Here is a 19,137-nt window from a genome sequence, read left to right on the forward strand (position 1 = left end):
GCTGCAAGGCACTGCCTGTGCTGCTGTCCCCTGCCAGCTCAGCCCTGCCTGCTCGGGGTGCTAGGGTGCCACAGCCCTGGTGAGCATCTCCGTTCTGCCTGGGGGCTGGCAGGTACCTGGCCCTCTGTCCCATGCCATGCAGCCACTGCCACCCCCGCAGGGTGCCCCCCATGTCCGTGTGTCTCTGTGGCAGCATCTGTCCCCCAGTGTGATCCCACAATGTGATGAGGGCTTTGCCGCCGCCATCAGCCCCACGGGCCCTTGGCAGGGGTGAGGGAGGAGGTCACTGGGTTGTCACCCATCCCTGAGCTCCCCACTTGAGCTGCAGCGTGTGGAACCCAATTTGGGCACTCAGCAGGGGTCTGCTGCCTGCCTGCGACCAAGATGCTCCGGAGGTGAAGCCTCATGGATGAGCAGAGCCTCCGGAGGGAGCGAGGGGCCTAAGGGGGAGCCCAGGAGAACAGGGGGATGCTGAGCCTTGGAAACCAGCCCGGCAGCTGGGAGTGACTGGGCAGGGAAGAGGGAGAGCAGGCTGCAGGGAAGGGAAGGCTCTGGGAGAGGAGCGCTGCAGAGGCTGGAGCTGGGATATGCTGGGAAAGTGCTGGGGCAAAGCAGCTGGGAAATCCACACTCGGCTTGAAGGGGAAGGAGGAGGAAAACACCAAGGGGAGGAGGAGCAGGCAGGGAGATGATGGGAGGAGATTCCAGGCATGACAAGCAGGTCTGCCTCTGATCCTGCTAAGGTTTCCTTTGCAGTCACCATTCCCACGTGCCTGTTCCGGTAGCCTGGAGCTCCATCCGGCTCCAGCCCTCTCCCCTGGGGAGAACATCCCCCAGCCCTGGGCTCCAGCTGCAGCAGGATCCAGCCAGCCCTTGCTGGAAACCGGGCTTGTGCTGAAAACCTGTCCTTGCTGAAAAGCAGGCACTGGGCACTAGGGCCTGTGGGTGCCAGGAGGAGCCCTTTGGCCACTGCCCTGCACAGGGCACGGTCTGGGGCTCTGTGCCCGCTGCCTCCAACAGCCTCAGCATGGAATTTGCTCCAGTGGGAAAGGCACGAGCAAGGCTGGGTGCTGGGAAGGCTGGTGCCCAATAGGATGGGGTCCCGCTCCCGCTGTAGGAAGTATTTAGAAAGAAATAACTTTAGAACTCCATCAAGTTCACTGCAGTTGTAGTGTAAATCTCTTTTACAGGTTTGTGACAGCAGATATTTCAGTGAAATTGTCCCTTTTGCAGCACTCTGGGACCTGTGTTCTTTCTGAACCTATGGCCTCCACTCCGGAGTTTCTGCTGGGGCAGCAGGAGCTGAGTGTGCACAGGGAAGGTCCTGTGGGATGGGCAGGGCTCCATGGGTGCTGCTCCCTGTGCAGCCCCCTCCCGTCAGGAACAGCTCCTGCCCATGGCACAGTGCTGCTCCCAGGGCAGCATCTCCTTCTGCAGCTCTTGAGAGCCATGGGAAAAATGAGGGACAAGGGGCTGGGACAGGTTGCACCATGAGTGCTGCTCAGGTCCCTGCAGAGCCTGCAGGTGCCCCCAGGGTGCTGAGCACCCCCAGCCTGGCACAGAGGGTGCTGGTGGTCATGTGGGCCTTGGTGTCCTTCTCCCACAGCCCTGGGTGCAGGTGAGTGCAGGTGACCAGGCTGCCACGGAGGGTGGCAACGTCGCACTGCAGGTGCCACCGTCCCCAGGGGCTTGGTGCTGCCAGGCTGGGACTGATGCTGGGCTGCAGCAGCACTGGAGTGAGTGGCAGTGCTGGAGGAGCCCCGGCCTTCCCACTCAGCCCCAGGGCGGGCCGGGAACGGCTCCTGAATGCGGCCCTTGTGGCTGTGCCCGGGAGCGTGGCAGTGCCAGCGTGGTCCCTCCGTCAGGGCTGTGCAGCTGCAGGGCTCAGCTGCAGCGGGGCCACTGCCCCGCCAGCCCTGGCTCCCTCAAACAGCTCCCCGCCCCCAGCAATGACCCTGTGCATGGGCCAGAGCTTCCCCAGCACGGCTGCGAGGCCAGAGACTGAGGGATTCCCTGCCCTGGGAGCACGGAGATGGTCCCTGTGGGTTTACCAGGATCCCTCAGCAGAGCTCTGCCACCCTAGCACTGCTGTGCCATGCTCTCACTGGCTTTTGCTGGAAGGACGTCCCTGGGATCAGGCTCCTGGCCTACTATCAGAAGGTTGGAACTGGAGCTCAAGATGCAAAAGTGAGGTGGGATGAATTCCCAGCTTGCTACACTTAAAAAAACCCTCATTTCCTCAGGGATCACTGCAGGGAAGAAGTAGTTTGGAAGAAAGTTTAGAAATGCCAAGTGAAAAACTCAGCATGTTTTTGGCCCAAACTGACGCGTTGTCATTTTAGAGATTTCACGTTGATTAAAAATTCACACATTGAGATCCAAGCAGAAGTGCTTGGGAATGATCTGCACAGGGACTGGGAGCGAGCAACTGCTCGTGGAAAAACAGCAGCCCCGTTTCCTCTGTGGAAAAAACAAACCACTGGTGACCTCTGAAAGCTTCTGGTGGCCTTGGCCAAGCAATGGTGTCTGTCAGGAGGAGCTGATGCTGCTCAGGGTGGGTTGTCCAGCCTGTCATGGCCAGGAGAACATGGGCCTGGGACAAGGGGGTGGAATCCTGTGCCTTTGGGTGTGAACTGAGGCCTCTGTGGTGACCACACAGCCAGTGCAGGCACGGGAGGGGAATGTTCCCAGGATCTCCTGGCTGCGAATCCGGCGGAAAGCGTAGGCTTGACTCCCTGTCTTCTCCGTCACCTCCTCTCTGTTCCCTCCACCCCCAGAGCCAGTTTTAGTCATTTTCCTGGGAAGGTTTTGCATCTTCCCACTGCTGAGGACACCTGAAGGGCAGCAGTGGGACAGGAGCTGTGGTGTGGGTTGGATTTCTTTGTAGCAGTGAGTCTGGGGGTGACACTGAGCTCAGCCTCAGCCGTGCAGTGGATCCACCTGGAATGGGGCATCCCGAGGGCCCTGGGCAGGCTGGAGGAGTGGGCTCTTGTGAACCTCATGAAGTTCAACCAGGCCAAGTGCAAGGTCCTGCACCTGGGTCAGAGCAGCCCCAGCACAGGCTGGGGGCTGGGTGGGTTCAGAGAAGCCCTGGGAGAAGGACTTGGGGTTCTGGTGGGGACAAATGGGATGTGACCTGGCCATGGGCACTGGCAGCCCAGAAACCAACCCTGTGCTGGGGGGATTCTGCCCCTCTGCCCACTCAGGTGAGACCCCACCTGCAGAGCTGCCTCCGGCCCTGGGGACCCAGCATAAGAAGGATGTGGGGCTGCTGGAGTGAGTCCAGAGGTGGCACAAAGATCCTCTAAGGCCTGGAGCCCCTCAGCTCTGGGACAGGCTGGTATAGCTGGGGATGTTCACCTGGAGAAGGATCCAGGGAGACCTAAGAGCCCTTCCAGTGCCTAAAGGGATTCCAGGAGAGCTGGAGAGGGACTGGGGACATGGGATGGAGTGCCAGGAAAAGGGGGAATGGCTTCCCACTGCCAGGGGGCAGGGTTAGATGGGATACTGGGGAGAAGTTTTTCCTTGTGAGGGTGGGCAGGCCCTGGAACAGGGTGCCCAGAGCAGCTGTGGCTGCCCCTGGATCCCTGGAAGTGTCCAAGGCCAGGCTGAATGGGGCTTGGACCTCGCTGGGGTCGAGGAAGGTATCCCTGCCCATGGCAGGGTTTTGAATTGGATCAGGATCTGCAGGCATTACTCAGGGTTGCTGGTGTGGCTGCTCTGTGGGGAGGGTGGGTGATGTGACAGTGTCACAGATGCTCCAAATGAGCCACCTTGTGCAGCCACAGCCCTCGAACTCAGGTGGGGGTGATCCCAGCAGATGCACAGCTGGACATGGCCTGGTGGGGAGCTGGCTGGGCCTGAGCAGCCTGAGTGGGGAGTGGGTGATGGTCCAAAGGGTGCTCCTATCACCTGTGGAGTGTGGACCCTCCCAGGACACCTTGCTAGCCCATGCTGTATTGGCATAAAAGGTTCCAAAAACAAACTGCTGAGCATCCCGGCATGGAAAGTGCCCTCCCCTCCATGTTCCTGGCCCGGGGTTTGTTTTTCAGGCAGCTGGGGCTGGAGGCAGGAATCCACAGGGTCCCACGCTGGCCGTGGGAACCCAGCGTGCCGCTGCTGCTGGGGTGGTCAGAGGGGAGCAAACCAGACAGCCCGGATGCAAGCTGTGGAGCTGTCCATGTTTGCCATTTCCTGTGTCAGTGCAGCCTTTCCCCTGACTCACAGCCTGGCTTTTCCTCCCACTCCTAGAAAACACCAAGGGAGAGTTCCAGCCGGTGCAGGGGTGTGGGAGCAGGGGTCAGAGCAGCCCCACTGCCTGCTGTGCAGCGATGGGGCACGAGCCCGGCCCTTGCCAGTTGTGGGTCCCTGTCACCAGTGTCCCTCCCCACTGCTGGCTCTTGTCCTCCAGCTCAGAGTATGAAATCCTGGTGTCCTGTGCTGCTGCCACCAGCCCTTTGCAAAGCCACCTCTTGGCACACACAGGGAACTGGGGTCTGGCAGTGGATCTGTGAGTGGACAGGGCTCTGGGGTCCGGCAGTGGATCTGTGAGTGGACAGGGCTCTGGGGTCTGGCAGTGGATCTGTGAGTGGACAGGGCTCCGGGGTCTGGCAGTGGATCTTTGCATGGACAGAGCTCTGGGGTCCAGCAGTGGATCTGTGAGTGGACAGGGCTCTGGGGTCTGGCAGTGGATCTGTGAGTGGACAGGGCTCTGGGGTCTGGCAGTGGATCTGTGAGTGGACAGGGATCTGGGGTCTGGCAGTGGATCTGTGAGTGGACTGGGCTCCGGGGTCCGGCAGTGGATCTGTGAGTGGACAGGGCTCCAGGGTCTGGCAGTGGATCTTTGCATGGACAGGGCTCCAGGGTTTGGCAGTGGATCTGTGAGTGTACTGGGCTCCGGGGTCTGGCAGTGGATCTTTGCATGGACAGGGCTCCGGGGTCTGGCAGTGGATCTTTGCATGGACAGGGCTCCGGGGTCTGGCAGTGGATCTGTGAGTGGACAGGGCTCTGGGGTCTGGCAGTGGATCTGTGAGTGGACAGGGCTCCGGGGTCTGGCAGTGGATCTGTGAGTGGACAGGGATCTGGGGTCTGGCAGTGGATCTGTGAGTGGACAGGGATCTGGGGTCTGGCAGTGGATCTGTGAGTGGACAGGGATCTGGGGTCTGGCAGTGGATCTGTGAGTGGACAGGGCTCTGGGGTCTGGCAGTGGATCTGTGAGTGGACAGGGCTCCGGGGTCTGGCAGTGGATCCGTGTGAGGCGGGGACAGGCACATCCCAAGCCTGTCCCAGCCTCTCTGAGCAGCCGGGGCACCCCAGCCGGCAGCTGCCCGGCAGCACCCGCAGCCCCGGGTGACCCGTGCTGTCTCTCCCCCGGGTGGCCCGTGCTGTCTCTCCCCCGGGTGACCCGTGCTGTCTCTCCCCCGGGTGACCCGTGCTGTCTCTCCCCCGGGTGGCCCGTGCTGTCTCTCCCCCGGGTGACCCGTGCTGTCTCTCCCCCGGGTGGCGGTGACCAGCGCGGTGACCGGCGGTCATGACAACGGAGACAGGCCCCGGCTCCGAGGTGAGGAACGCGCAGGAAGAGGCTCCGCAGCAGCAGCTGGAGGCGGCGGCCCAGGGCCCCACGGCCGCGCCCGGCCCTGCCGGTCGCGACGCCGACCCCAATGAGAAGCTCGGGGCACAGCCCGACACCCGAACCATGGAGCCGGTGAGTGGGTGAGGGCCGGGGCCGTGAGGGGACGGGCAGGAGCAGCACGGGAGGGGCCGTGCCGCCGCTGGCTGCTGGCCGGGGTGCGGGATGGGCACGGCCCTCGGGCCCTCGGCGGTGTCCCCAGAGGAGCCCCTCAGGCGGCTCTGGGTGGGCTCGCTGCCCGCACCGCTCCTGGCGGGAGCCGTGTGGGATGCCAGCGGGCTGCGAATGGCGCTGCCGGCCGGGGCACGGGAGGGGGGTGGGCGGTGCTGCCGTGTCCCCAGCCGAGCTGCCCCGGGCCCGCCTTGGAGCCTCAGCTGCACCCGGTGTTGGCCGAGGAGCTGCTGGGGAGCTGAGCCGCTGCACTGGTGGTTGGGCGGGGAGGATCTGGGTGCTGAACTGCCCCCAGGTGTCCTCCGGGGCCGGGGCTGTGCTGGCAGTGCGGGTTGGTGGAAGTGGCCTTGGCTGGGGACTGCCCCTCACCAGCTGCCCTGCTGTGCTGTGCAGAGCCTTCCCCCTCTGCCCCTGGGGCGCTCTGGCAGTGGTGCCGGGTGACCCTCTGTGTGTTCCTGCTCCAGGGCGCAGACATGGAGGACAAGGACTACAGCGAGACCGATGGACTCTCTGACAAAACGACTCCCAGCAAGACCCAGAAGTCACCCCAGAAAACCACCAAGAAAGTGAAGAGTGCCCTGTGCAGGGTGACCCTCCTTGATGCGTCCGAGTACGAGTGCGAGGTGGAGGTGAGTCCCAGATTTGGGAACCTGTGCTGGCACCAAGGGGGGGACACTCCTGGGACCCTGCCCAGTCCAGAGAGTCATCAAGGACAGGACTCTGTCCTAGGGAAAAGCATCCACAGAAATAGCCATTTAAGTTGAAATTTCAAAATTACTTAAAAGTCTGGAAAGAAAGACCCTTGCAGGGAATTTCAGCCCCGTGAAACCAAGTTGGGCAGCTACTCATAAGAAAAAGCAATGTCTAAGTCAGAAGCTTAATGGGTGGGGATAGAACTCTGCCTGGCAGTTCAGGCACCTGGCAGTGGCTGCAGGATGGGACAGAAGGGACACACACCTGGCAGGGGCTGCAGGGAGGGACAGAGGGGACACACACCTGGCAGTGGCCACCTGAGCACTGGGAGATGCTGCAGGGCTGCTTCAGCCACCATTAGTATGGGCACCTCTCCCTTCCAGGACAGCTGGGGGACACCCAGGATTCACTCAGGAGTTGGGGCTGGTATTTGTGGAAGGTTCTGGTGCCCCTGCCAGGGGAACAAGGCAGCAGGGAGCAGAGGGACATCCCAGGAACCCCAGTTCCCATCTCTACCACTTGCTGCTGTCTCCTGTCCCTGTACTGGGAAGGCAGCGCTGCTCCAACCCACACCATGAGCCGGGAGGGAGGGACATTTTTAAGGACTGAAAATTTTGCTTGAAAATGAAAAGCTGAGGTTGTTCAGGAGCCTGAACCTCAGGGATATGAGAGCCTTTGCCAAAGAGGCCTTTGCCCTGGCTCTGACCAGTGGCACACAGGTGTTTGCTGGCGGCACACAGCAGATCTGTGTGTGGCTGCTGCCTGCCCCAGGGCTCAACTGCTGGGACTGATGAGGAGGGTGGGAGCAGGAAGCACTCCAGGGCTGGCTGGAGGGTCTGGTCCCTGCCCATGGCACAGGAGCAGGGCCTTTGGTCCTTGTGCTCCAAAAGCCCTGGCTGTCACTTTAGCAGTAAAATTGGTCACAAAGCTGTGGAAAGATGGGTTGGCACCAGGTTGAAAATCTTCCTGAAGAAGGAAAGCGGTGGAGCATCCTAGGGGCTCAGGGGCCCTGGCAGCCATCCTTCCCCTGGCTTTCCCCAGAGCACTGGCCAACCAAACTGGGATGGCAGGAGAGTCACAGGTGCTGGCAGAGCAGAGCAGAGCAATGCCCCCCACCATGTCACCCAAGGACACAGTCAACTGCTCTTTAAAAAAGCCACCTGGAACACTGGGGAGAGGGTTTGGGGTAGGAGCGTTGGTGCTGCATTTCTTTCTGGCAGACCCTGTTGGAATACTTATGCTTTGTCCATGTGCTTTAATTAAACCTTAATTCAGTAAAACTTCAGCAGGGGAGTCAAACTGTTCAGTGTGACACCCCAGCACATGCCATGGGTGAGCCCCTGCCTTCAAATCCAAGTCAGAAGGAGGGAGGAGACCCAGAAAGGGTGATGGCAACTGCTAGAAAAGCTTTGGAGGGCAGCAGGAGCCCAGGCTGTGTTGCTTGGTGCCCTGGGCTGCCATCCTGGGGCACCTGGTGGAAGTTCTATAAGTAGATGCCTTGGAGAGGGGAGATGGGAGCTGCCAGGCTGGAAATAGGGGAGATGCACACTTGGGAAGGGCTGTTCTTCCATGGCCATAAGTAAGCCTGGCTCTTGGTGCCACTGCTAATGAAGGGAAATTCAGGGGAATTCATTTCCCATCCCTGGAGTTCAAGGCCAGGTTGGACAGGGCTTGGAGCAGCCTGGTCTAGTGGGAGGTGTCCCTGCCCATGGCAGGGAGGTGGAACTGGACATTCTTTAAGGTCCCTTCCAGCCCAAACCATTCTGGGATTTGTTGATACCAAAGGTGCTCTCCATCACTCCACATGCTCCTGGCTCCTGGTGGCTCTTGTTATGCTATGCTTGGGGATCCAGCCACCACTGCCACCAGTTGCCCATCCCTGCAGCCCTGGCACCTGGGTGTCCCCACAGTGGTGCCCCATCTCTGCAGCCCCGGGACACCCTTTGGCACCACTTTAGGGACGCACAGGTGTTCCTGGGGCTGCAAGGCTGGGATGTGGTGAAGCCCACACTGGGTGAGAGTATGTTTTGGTGGTCACCTGGAGGGTGTCCAGGAGCCCAAGGGACCAACTGACCATCAGCCTGTCCATGTCTCTGACAGAAACACGCCCGAGGCCAGGTGCTCTTTGACATGGTGTGTGAGCACCTCAACCTCCTGGAGAAGGACTACTTCGGCCTCACCTTCTGTGATTCCGACAGCCAGAAGGTGAGCACGGGGGGCCCCTCTGCAGCCACCCCCTCCAGGGTGGGGGCCCCCCTGACCTGCTGTCTCCTCGTTGCAGAACTGGCTGGACCCCTCCAAGGAGATCAAGAAGCAGATCCGCAGTAAGTACCTGGGGAGGGTCCATCCTCCCCAGCCCTGGGGTGTCCCATGGAGCTCCTGGATGGCTCAGTGTGGCTGTCCTGTGGCAGGTCACCTCCCTACCTGCCCTGGAGGGGACCTTTGGCAGCTGGCCTGGCAACAGGAATACTGTTGCTCGTTCAGCTGTTTGTTACCCACCTCTTCTCTTACTCGTGAGAGATGGGGGGACAAAGGACCCCATCTGTGCCACTGGAGAGCTGGCTGAGACTTGGTGCTGCTCTGGGCACCACCTGCCCTGTGCAGGGGGGACAGGGATGGTGGGGAGAGTGGGGGGCCTTGCTGGGACAGGTCCTAGGGTGCCTCTGCCATGGTGTTGCCTTGCTGGGATGGCAGAAGAGCTGTTGCCCAACAGTGTTGCTGTGTCACCTTCTGGGACGCAGGAGGCTTTTGCTGGGACACTGAGCTTCTGGCACCTGCAGTTGTGATGCTTTGCTGTCCCCAGCTCTTTGGGGAGGATTCAGCAGGTCGTGCTGGAGTTCCAAGGGCTGTCCCTCTGGCAGCCTTTGGAGCCCCTGTGTCCCCTCCCTGTGCAAGGCTTGGAGGAAGCAGCGGGATCTTCAGTGGACACACGAATGCTCTTGTGCCCTGTGTGCAGCCCCATAGGTGCTGTCCTGAACTGCTCTCTCCCCTCCCCAGGTGGGCCCTGGAACTTCGCCTTCACTGTGAAGTTCTACCCTCCAGACCCTGCCCAGCTCACAGAGGACATCACCAGGTGAGGACCTCAGTTCTCCTTCTCAGGGAGTCCCAGGGAGCTCCACAGGGCACCACATTCCTTCCCAGGGAGCCCCAGACTGCTGCACGGTGCAAAAGTCTCCTTCCTAGGGAGCCCCAGCCTGCCCTGGGGGGCACCAGATTCCTTCCTAGGGAACCCCAGCCTGCCCTGGTGGGCACCAGATTCCTTCCTAGGGAGCCCCAACCTGCCCTGGGGGGCACCAGATCCCTTCCTGGGGAGCCCCAGCCTTCCCTGAGGGGCACCAGATTCCTTCCTAGGGAGCCCCAGCCTTCCCTGGGGGGCACCAGATCCCTTCCTGGGGAGCCCCAGCCTGCCCTGAGGGGCACCAGATTCCTTCCTGGGGAGCCCCAGCCTGCTCCCCTGCCCCACTCTGACTGTCTGCCCCTCCTGCAGATACTACCTGTGCCTGCAGCTCCGTGCCGACATCATCACAGGGCGCCTGCCCTGCTCCTTTGTCACCCACGCCCTGCTGGGCTCCTACGCCGTCCAGGCCGAGCTGGGTGACCATGACACCGAGGAGCATGTGGGCAACTACGTGAGCGAGCTGCGCTTCGCCCCCAACCAGACGCGGGAGCTGGAGGAGCGCATCATGGAGCTGCACAAGACCTACCGGTGAGCCCCGGGAGGGACAGCACTGGGCAGCTGCCCCGTGCCCGTGGGGCACCCTGCCATGTGTCCCCCTCTCTGTCTCCCTGCAGGGGAATGACCCCCGGGGAAGCAGAGATCCACTTCCTGGAGAATGCCAAGAAGCTCTCCATGTATGGGGTGGACCTGCACCACGCCAAGGTACGGGGCTGGGGATTGCCCCTTCCCAGCCTGCTCCTGCCCACCTTCCTCCCGCAGGGAAGGCTCCTGGCATGGCTTTGGGTGACACCAGAAAAGCTCCAGAGATCAAACTCCATCATCCTGGGCTTCAGTGTTCCCTCTGCCAGCCAGGCCCCCACAGCACTCTGCAGGAAGGATGTGGCACTGCTAGCCAGGCTGGCTCTTGCTGAGCTGCTGACCTGTCCCCTCCTGTCCCCTTGCCTCCTTCAGGACTCAGAGGGTATTGACATCATGCTGGGCGTCTGTGCCAATGGCCTCCTCATCTACAGGGACCGGCTGCGCATCAACCGCTTTGCCTGGCCCAAGATCCTCAAGATTTCCTACAAGAGAAGCAACTTCTACATCAAGATCCGCCCGGGGGAGGTGGGTACCAGGTGCTGGTGCAGCCCCTGGGTACCTGTCCTGAGGAATTGGGGCTGATGATGAGGATTTCCTCATGTGGCTCCAGCCTCTGCTCCAAGGATCCCACATTCATGACCATGCTGGCTAAGAGAGCACATTTCCTGTGGCATGGATTTTCTTTCATGTTCTCTCATGGCTTCAGCAGCTGAGGGACCTCAAGATCTCATCCCTGACAGACACTGTGACCCTGCTGGTATAGGAGCTTGCCATTTTTGTCACATCTTCACAAGGTTTTTTCATTCATTTTCAGACTTTATTTTCACTCATTTATGATGGCGTAATGCATTTCCACCCACATGTTCCAGCAGGCTGCAAGGCAAGGACAGCACACCAGAGAGTGATGCCCTCACACCGAAACAGCTTTTTGTAAAAGCTTTTTGTTTCTTGAGGGAATTTATCTTGCACTGAAAAGCCATTTACAGCTGAGGAAAGTTGCTTAGGCCAGAGTTACGGGGTGTATCCCATCACTCTCCTGGGCGTGGTGCTGGGCATGGACCATCCCAGCATGGATTTGAATAAGATTTTTGAGGGTCTTTCGCATGCTTACAGCTCCTGCCAGGGGAACCTGAGGGCCTTGGCATGGTCCTGGCATGTCCCCCGGAGCAGGATGTGCCTGTAACAGCCTGTCTCTGTCTCCCCCAAGTACGAACAGTTCGAGAGCACCATTGGCTTCAAACTGCCCAACCACCGCTCAGCCAAGAGGCTCTGGAAGGTCTGCATAGAGCACCACACCTTCTTCAGGTGAGGAACCTTCTCTAGACCTTCTCCAGGCCTCCTTTCCCAGAGGCAGACACGTTCCTGCTTCTGCTGCTGTGGGGGCACATGAGGGGCAGTGCTGGGGGCCCTGCCTGGGGCTCGCTGACACCCTCCCACCCCTGTGACCCCTAGGCTGGTGTCCCCAGAGCCACCCCCCAAGGGCTTCCTGGTGATGGGCTCCAAGTTTCGGTACAGCGGGCGCACGCAGGCGCAGACGCGCCAGGCCAGCGCCCTCATCGACCGCCCCGCGCCCTTCTTCGAGCGCTCGTCCAGCAAACGCTACACCATGTCCCGCAGCCTGGATGGAGGTACGGCTGCCTGGGGACACGGGGACACTGCTCCGCTGGCAGCAGCAGGGAAAGCTGCCCAGACTCACTGGCCTCATCACCATGGCACAGGGGCTGTCCCCACCCCAAGGGGTATCTCAGACTGTGCATGAACAGGGGGACATGGCAGGGCTGGGATCAGGCAACTCAGGGACACATCACCCCCTCCTCTGTGCCCTGGGACCCCTGGGACCACCTCCCCCAGGTGTGAGCTGGCAGGGGCAGCGGGGCTGGGGCAGGAGCTGGGTGGCAGGGCTGGGGTGACTCGGCTGTCAGAGCGGGCAGGGGAGCTGGGGCAGGAGCGGGGTGGCAGGGCTGGGGTGACTCGGCTGTCCCCTGTGGGCAGAGTTCTCGCGCCCAGCCTCTGTCAGCGAGAACCACGACGCCGGGCCTGAGGGTGAGAAGCAGGATGAGGATGGTGAGTTTGGCAGCAGGAGACGCTCTGAGACAGAGGACGAGGAGGTGACCACCCCGACAAAGATCAAGGAGCTGAAGGTACAGCCGAGGTGGGCAGAAGAGGGTGGGGGTGGAGGGGTAGGTAGGCAGGGCCTGGGTGCAGGCAGCAGTGCTGGGCTGCAGGCAGGAAGGGTCACCTCGGGGCAGGGTCCCTGCAGTCCTGTTGGTGTCAGCTGTGGCCCAGGCTGGTGGGACCCTCGGGATGTGGCTCTTGGCCCCACTGGTGGAAGTGGGGCTGTCACAGGTGTTCAGCTTAACTTGGATTCCCCAGAACCCTCCAGGTGGTCTCAAGGCTCATCCCCAGGCAGGGCTGGAGCTGGGAACAGCCCAGTTCTGGGACAGGGATGGGGATGGGACAGGCTGAGCACATCAGTGCCCACCACTGCTTGGGCACAGCCCACCTCCTCCTGCCCTGGTCCCTGGGCTATCCCAGCCCATTTCAGCCCCATGCTGGGAGGGGAGGGGGGTCCCTACCAGCCTATCAACTGAACTGTGGTGTTTGTGACAAGTGCCCTCAACTGACCCTGCTGGTTACTTTTAACCCTCTCTTTGCTGCCAGCCGGAGCACGAAACAACCCCCAGGCACAAGCAGGAGGTATTCTCTCTCTGGAGTATCTTAGTCCTCATTGGTGCATCATATTGTCCATCCCTCCCAAAACAAGTCTGTCTGTCACCCTATTTACTGGAATACAAGATGCACCGGGCCGGGGGTTGGGTGCTGGAGGAGCCCGAGGAACAGACAGCTGGAGATCAGCTGTGGCATCTTCTATCCCACTAAGTGAGGTGGTCTTGATCGTGCCTGTGAGCAAGAGCCCTCCCAAGGGCAGGAGAGCCCCTGGCCCATTGGGATGACCTGGTTTCTGCTCATGTTCCTGACCCTGCCATGTCCTCACCTTGTGTCTCCTCTCCTGTGGAGCTGGTCCCATCCTGCTGGCACCCAACCCACGCTCTGCTCCTGCCTGACCCAAACTGCCTCATCCACCCCTGCCCAGCTCTTCTGCAGTCCCCTGAGAGCTGAGCTGGGGTTCCCCAAGCACTGTGGCTGCCATCCCACCCCACAAGGGGCCAAGAGGCTCTGAGCTGCCTGAGGGGGCTAGCACTGACACCAGCCCTGTGCCTGCCCACCCTGAGAGGGGCTGAGCAGAGAGGGAGGCCGAGCCCTCCCTGCACAAACTGTGCCTGTGGTGGCCCCATCAGGAATGATTCGTCCTGGCCTCAAATGCAGGGCTGCTCCCTGGGGATCCCCTCTGTGAGCAGAGATCCCAGCTGGAGCTGCCAGTGGGAGCAAGCACGGCCAGGGGATGGGGTTGGCCACGCCAGCACCACCCAGGCTCCCCGTGCAGCCCCACCGGGGGTCGGCACTGGCCCCGACCCCCGCCCGCCTCATCGCTTGCCCACTGCATGTGCATGTGCTGCGCCCAGCCCAGAGGTGGGCACACCTGAGCCCTCCTCAGCTTGGACATGCGGGGCCAGGGCCGGCCTTTTCCTGAGCTGTGCTGAGCCTTCAGAATCTGGAAAAACTGATGAGGCTTTTCCTGGGATTCTCATGGGTCTCTTCTCTGTTGCCGAGGAGGTACCGGGGAGGTGTTTGGGGCCCTCCTTTTGAACCCCAGGAGAGCTTTGGGTTTGGGTTGGAGGTAGAAGCCAGGTTCCTCCTGGGAGCTGGTTTGCCCACCTCTGCGGCGGGACGAGGGGGCCACCCCAGCGCCTGTGCCCTCACCGAGCCATGCTCTGACACCTGACCCCTCCCCGCTGAGCACTCTGAGCTGTCCCCTCTCCACAGCAGATCAGACCCACCCCACCCTGGGCTGTTCCACAGGGATCCAGGCCTGGATCCATGCTGGACATCCCTGCCCAGCCCAGGACCTCCACCCCTTTGTCAGAGACTGCTCTGGAGGAGCTCTGCTGGAAATGCCACTCGCTTGCCTTTCTGAGACAGAGCCTGGGCTCCCTTTGTGCCTGGCACCTGACAACAGCACAGGCTGCTGGTGTTTCCAGCAGGGCCCCATTCCTTGCTGATCCCAAGGGAGAACCTGCTCTCCCCTCCAGGAATCTTTAGCTTGTCCCCAGCCAGGAGGACACAGAGCCCTGGAGATGCCACCAGGCCATGCCATGCTCTTCACCTGCTGTACACGTTTGGCCCCGTGCTGCCCTTCTGCTGCTGCCTGCAGTGAAAGAGCTGCTCCCTGTCCTACAGTGAGACGTGCAGACCGTGGTGCTCCATTACACTCCTCATTTGGCTCCTGAGACCCTAAATTCCAGCCCAGTGTGCCACCAACCCTCCCAGTGCCCCAGCTCATCCCTTTGGACTGGGCCGCTGCTTTAACCATTGCTTTCTTCCTCTCTCCTTCCCAAGTTTTTAGACAAGCCAGAAGATGTTTTGCTGAAGCATCAGGCCAGCATCAATGAGCTGAAGCGGACCCTCAAGGAGCCCAACAGCAAACTGGTTCACAGGGACCGGGACAGGAGGCTGCCTTCCTCACCAGCCTCTTCCTCACCCAAGCACGAGGATGAAACACCAAAGGGAACCCCTGAAAAGGCCACTGAGGTTTGTTCTGCTGCTTCTCTTCCAGAGAGGATCAGGATCAGTTGGGGAGGAGTCCTTCAGCTCCTGTGCTCCCCTGAGGCAGCATGGTGGGAGTGATGTGCTGGGGACAGGGGTGGTGTTTCTAGGTTTTTGAACCATTTTCACTGATGGGAGGGTCTCCCTGGGCACTGCAGGAGACTGAACAACCCTGGTCTGGAGGTGTTTTGGGGCTTCCTGGAAGGTGATTTGTGGCTCTGGTGGCCCGTGGGGTGGGATTTTGCTCACCCTTCTCAGGAGCAGCCTGTAGGACAGTGCCAGCACAGCTCCTGTCTGGGGCTGTCCCCAGCAGAGCAGGACCAAGCCCCTGTGCAGGGGTGGCCCGTGGTGCTCTCAGCAGTGGAACCTGGGTGGTGGGAGGAGGTGGATGATGAGTGGTGCCACGCTGGCATCCCACACCCACATCCTCCCTTCTGGGCATTCTGCACGCTGGCTTTGCACTGGGACCATGGGGGGGACAGGAGAGCACTGGAATTGGGGTGCCAGGATGGAGCCCTCTGTGCTGGACGTGTGTGTTCTGGGACCCTGCTGGGCTCTGTGGCCCTGCTGGGCACGGTGCAGGCAGCATGTGACAGGAGTGTCTCCCTGCCAGCCTGGATGCCCTGTCCCTGCTGGGGACGCTCCCTTGCCTGCTGTCCTCTCGGCGGGGCTCTGAGCCAGTGCTGTGCCTGCAGCAGGGGATGTGGCTCCAGGAAGGAGGGTGTCACATGTGGGGCTGCTGTGCCCTGGCTGCCCCCTGCCATGGAGAGGGCATGGGCTCTGTAGGGAATTCGGAATGTGCCCGTGTTCCCACTGGGCCCTAGCACTGCCCAGAGATTGGGGCTGCAGCGGGGGCTGTGGCCCCTCACAAAGCACTTGCCTGGGAAGAGGAAGAGGGGCTTTCCCCCCACATTGCTTTTACCATGGAATATATCAGGTGCAGAGATGTGAATGGAGCATCTAGAGCTGGCACAGCTGTGACCTCTGTCCATCTCTCTATCCATCCTTCCATCCATTCATCCATCCATTCACTCACCTGCCCATCCTTTGTTCCTTCATTCCTTCTCAAATTCTCCCTTTCTCTCTCTCTCTCTCTCTCTCTCTCTCTCTCTCTTTGTCTCTGTCTCTCTGTCTCTGTCTCCCTCTTTCTCTCCCCATGGGTGCTGGGGTTTCCGTGCTGGCACAGACGATGGAAGAGGACACCTTAGACGATTTTGCATCTGAGCATGGAGCTTCCCTAAGCATGGAGTCTTTCACGCAGAAAAGCCTTGTCTCCTCTCCTGAGGTTGTCACCATCCCCTTCCTCCCCCACCTCTCACTCTCACCGTGGGGGTCCCCAGCCTGCCGAGGGGTGTTGTGCCCTCTGAGCAGAGCTGCCCGTGGCTGGGTCCCCTATCTGGTGACAGACAGGACCCCTCCCAGGACAGGGCTGTTGGTGGAACCTCTCCCCTGGCTGTTCCTGCTGGTCTCTGAGATGTATTCCTGGAGGGAACTCCCAGTGCTGATGTGGGGCCGTGCTGGAGCGCAGGACTGAGGGTCCCAAGGCAGGGGTTACCTGATGGCCTGGACACCTGGGTGGCTGCTCCAGCAGCCTCAGGCTGTCCTGGTTGCAGCTGGAGTTCCCTAGGGCCAGGCACCCTAACAAAGGGCATCCTTGGACCCATGCCTGTGCACAGCCAGGTCACGCTCCATCAGCGTGAGGGCTGTGAGCTCTCAGCACCCCCTGTGTGCGGGTTTAGCTCAGGGGAGGGGACAGCCAAAAGTGGTGCCTTCACTGAGCAGAAGCAGGCTGGGGTTTGAGCCTTGGTTCTGGCATGGTTGGCCCCAGGGCACACAGTGCTGGGACACTTGTCCTGCCTGAGCACCAGGGAGAGGCAGAGGGGTGGGGGACGGGCTGGGCACACTCTTGCTCCGTGTGGATGTCCCTTAGTCCATGCAGAAGTCACTAGCATGGGCAGGAGCCTGAACCTGGGCTGGCAATCCCCAGCAGTCTCCAGGAGGCAGGATGGGGGTCAGGGAGGGCTTGGGCACAGCCTGGGCTTCAGCAAGGAAATGGCACCTTCAACGAAGCAGCAGCATCTCCTGGTCCATGTTGGCACCCTCCCCAGTCCAGTATTCCAGAGCTGGAGGACAGAAAGAGCAGGTGTGAGGTGCACACACATCTCGTGAGTCAGTTTTGCCCCTGGCGTGCCCAGCCCGAGTTGGGGTGCAGGTGCTAAGGTGGTTTCTCTCCAGGCATCTGTGACTGAGACTCAGGCCTGGAATGTCCCCACATGTCCCCACAGCCTGTGGTCTCCATGAGAGATTCACAGCTCCGAGGGGGTGGTGGCACAAGGACAGCACATCTGCAGGGCCTGGAGCTCTCATCACTGCCAGAAGGTCCCCTGGTGCCCATGGGCTTCAGGCCCACTGAGGCTGGGTGGTCTGTCACTTACAGCCCTGTGTCCCCACTCCTGCTGGAGGACAGGAACGCTGGACTTGGCAGTGCTGGGAGACTCTCCAGCTCCCTGTTTTGTCCCAACATCTGATTCCCTCATTATCCTTGCCTGAGGCTGTGCTTTCCTCTCAGGTGGGCTGGGTCTCCCTCAGAGCAGAGGAGGGCAGCAGGGGCTCTGAAGGATGCCCAGGGGAGAAGCCTGGGGCTCTCTGAGGTTGTGGCCCCCATTGGCAGGGGCAGAGGCTGTCTCTGCTCTCTGTTGTCCTCTTTCCTTCCTGTGTCCTGTGCTGCCTAGGCCACAGTGGGAATGGCCCTCCCCGTTGCTCCTGTCCCTAGAGCAGATGGGGATGGAGGGAGGGCAGGGAAGTGTGAAAGTCACTTATCCCTTGGGAGGTCAAGGCTGGTCTCTGGACAGAACTTTCCCAGCGTCATCTCTTTGATGGCTCCATCCTCCAGCCCACTGACCTCCAAAGGTCACGACATTCCTGCTTCCCTGGGGGATGTTCCTGAATATCCAGAGATTTGCTCCAAGCATCCCCCAGAGCCCTCAGCCTCTGGAGACGGGAGGGCAGCCCTGAGTTGTGGCTGGAGGTGGCACTGAGCCCTCTAGAGAAGAGTTCACCTCACACCAAGCAGGAGCTGGACATCCCTTCAGCTGGGTTGTGCTCATCTCAGGAGTCTGAGGAGAAGGAAGAAGCTGGTGTGGAAATAAATCTGAAACTTTGGCGTTTTCCTGACTGATGAAGAGGTCCTGTCATGGATAAACACCTTCCAGGGATCAGACTTTTTGATCTACAACATTCATCTTGGGCCTTAACTCAGAGGAGGAGCCTGAAGAAACTCATCCTCTTTGCCCAGGGAAGGTCTCCTCCAAAGGACTCTGGTTTGCAGCCAGAGAAGAGGGATGAGGGGGCTTTGCTGAGGAGATTTGTACATGTGCCCACAACCTGTCCATCCTTGTCCTGGCTGAGAACAGGTTCAGCAGTGGGACAGCAGGGCAGGAGCAGGAGAGAAGCTGCTGCACCCTCAGGAAAGTGAGTGGTGTCCTGGTTAAGTGCTGAATGGAAGGAGAGAATGCTGAGGGAATGAATGCCAGACACCAGCATGGGCTGCCCAGCAGCCACTGAGCCTCCCAGTGAGGGGTGATGCTGCTGCCACGGATCAAACTCAATAGGGAACGACCCCAGTGCAGCCACTGCTCCTGGCAGGCACTGATGGGCTCTGTTCCCATTTCCATGGACTGGGAAGGAACAGAAGCTGCTCTGGAGGCAGGCGTGGAGGAAGGGAGCTGCAGAGCAGCTGGTGCAGGGTACGGGGCTATGGGAGCAGTTCGTGCTGGAGGGAGCTGGGGGTCAGGTCTCCTGCAGACCCTGCTGCTCAGTGGGGCTGCCTGGCCAGGGCAGAGTCCCTGCCAAGGATCCCTCTGGCACCAGAGGAAGAGGGTGCCCTTGCTGCCCATCCCTAGGGATGTCCTGGCACTGCGAGGAGCTGGTACTTCCCTGCCCTCAGGGTTGGGGGTTCTCTTGGGGGCCCATGGGCTGTGCCCCAGTGCAGCCCCCAGGTGCTTCCCTGCAGGTTCCTGGGGATTTTTGGGGGGAGAGGGAATCTTGCCTGGGGCAGAGGCAGGCAGGGGGCTGCAGTGAGGGCAGGGGCAGGGCCTGCAGCACTGTGCTGAGGGAGCTCTGCTTCCTTTGGCACCTGGCAGAGAAAGCAGCAGCTAGGAATGGCATTTTTCTGCTTGGAGCTCTCACTGATTTCTCATTTCCTTGTGGGATCTCTTCTGCTA

General features: G+C 60.6%; 1 protein-coding gene across 10 annotated transcripts in view; it reads left to right on the forward strand.

The window, feature by feature from the left end:
* EPB41L1 (erythrocyte membrane protein band 4.1 like 1) overlaps positions 1 to 19,137 on the forward strand; it is a 64,328-nt gene that overhangs the window by 29,999 nt on the left and 15,192 nt on the right. For 4 of the 10 annotated variants that reach the window (XM_066199260.1, XM_066199263.1, XM_066199265.1 and 1 more), the window contains 14 exons: positions 5,513 to 5,703; positions 6,264 to 6,428; positions 8,593 to 8,697; positions 8,774 to 8,816; positions 9,490 to 9,565; positions 9,980 to 10,198; positions 10,285 to 10,372; positions 10,622 to 10,774; positions 11,457 to 11,554; positions 11,702 to 11,877; positions 12,242 to 12,390; positions 12,911 to 12,946; positions 14,708 to 14,899; positions 16,101 to 16,199. In XM_066199260.1, coding sequence (XP_066055357.1) covers positions 5,530 to 5,703; positions 6,264 to 6,428; positions 8,593 to 8,697; positions 8,774 to 8,816; positions 9,490 to 9,565; positions 9,980 to 10,198; positions 10,285 to 10,372; positions 10,622 to 10,774; positions 11,457 to 11,554; positions 11,702 to 11,877; positions 12,242 to 12,390; positions 12,911 to 12,946; positions 14,708 to 14,899; positions 16,101 to 16,199 — 1,773 coding nt within the window. In that variant the 5' untranslated portion in view covers positions 5,513 to 5,529. The remainder of the gene's footprint in view (positions 1 to 5,512; positions 5,704 to 6,263; positions 6,429 to 8,592; positions 8,698 to 8,773; positions 8,817 to 9,489; positions 9,566 to 9,979; positions 10,199 to 10,284; positions 10,373 to 10,621; positions 10,775 to 11,456; positions 11,555 to 11,701; positions 11,878 to 12,241; positions 12,391 to 12,910; positions 12,947 to 14,707; positions 14,900 to 16,100; positions 16,200 to 19,137) is intronic. The other 6 variants (XM_066199264.1, XM_066199266.1, XM_066199269.1 and 3 more) reach the window with 3 other exon arrangements.

This window comes from Chamaea fasciata, unplaced genomic scaffold, assembly GCF_029207755.1.
Source record: "Chamaea fasciata isolate MVZ Bird 193981 ecotype frontalis unplaced genomic scaffold, bChaFas1.0.hap1 SCAF_17, whole genome shotgun sequence".
Lineage (NCBI taxonomy): Eukaryota > Metazoa > Chordata > Aves > Passeriformes > Sylviidae > Chamaea > Chamaea fasciata.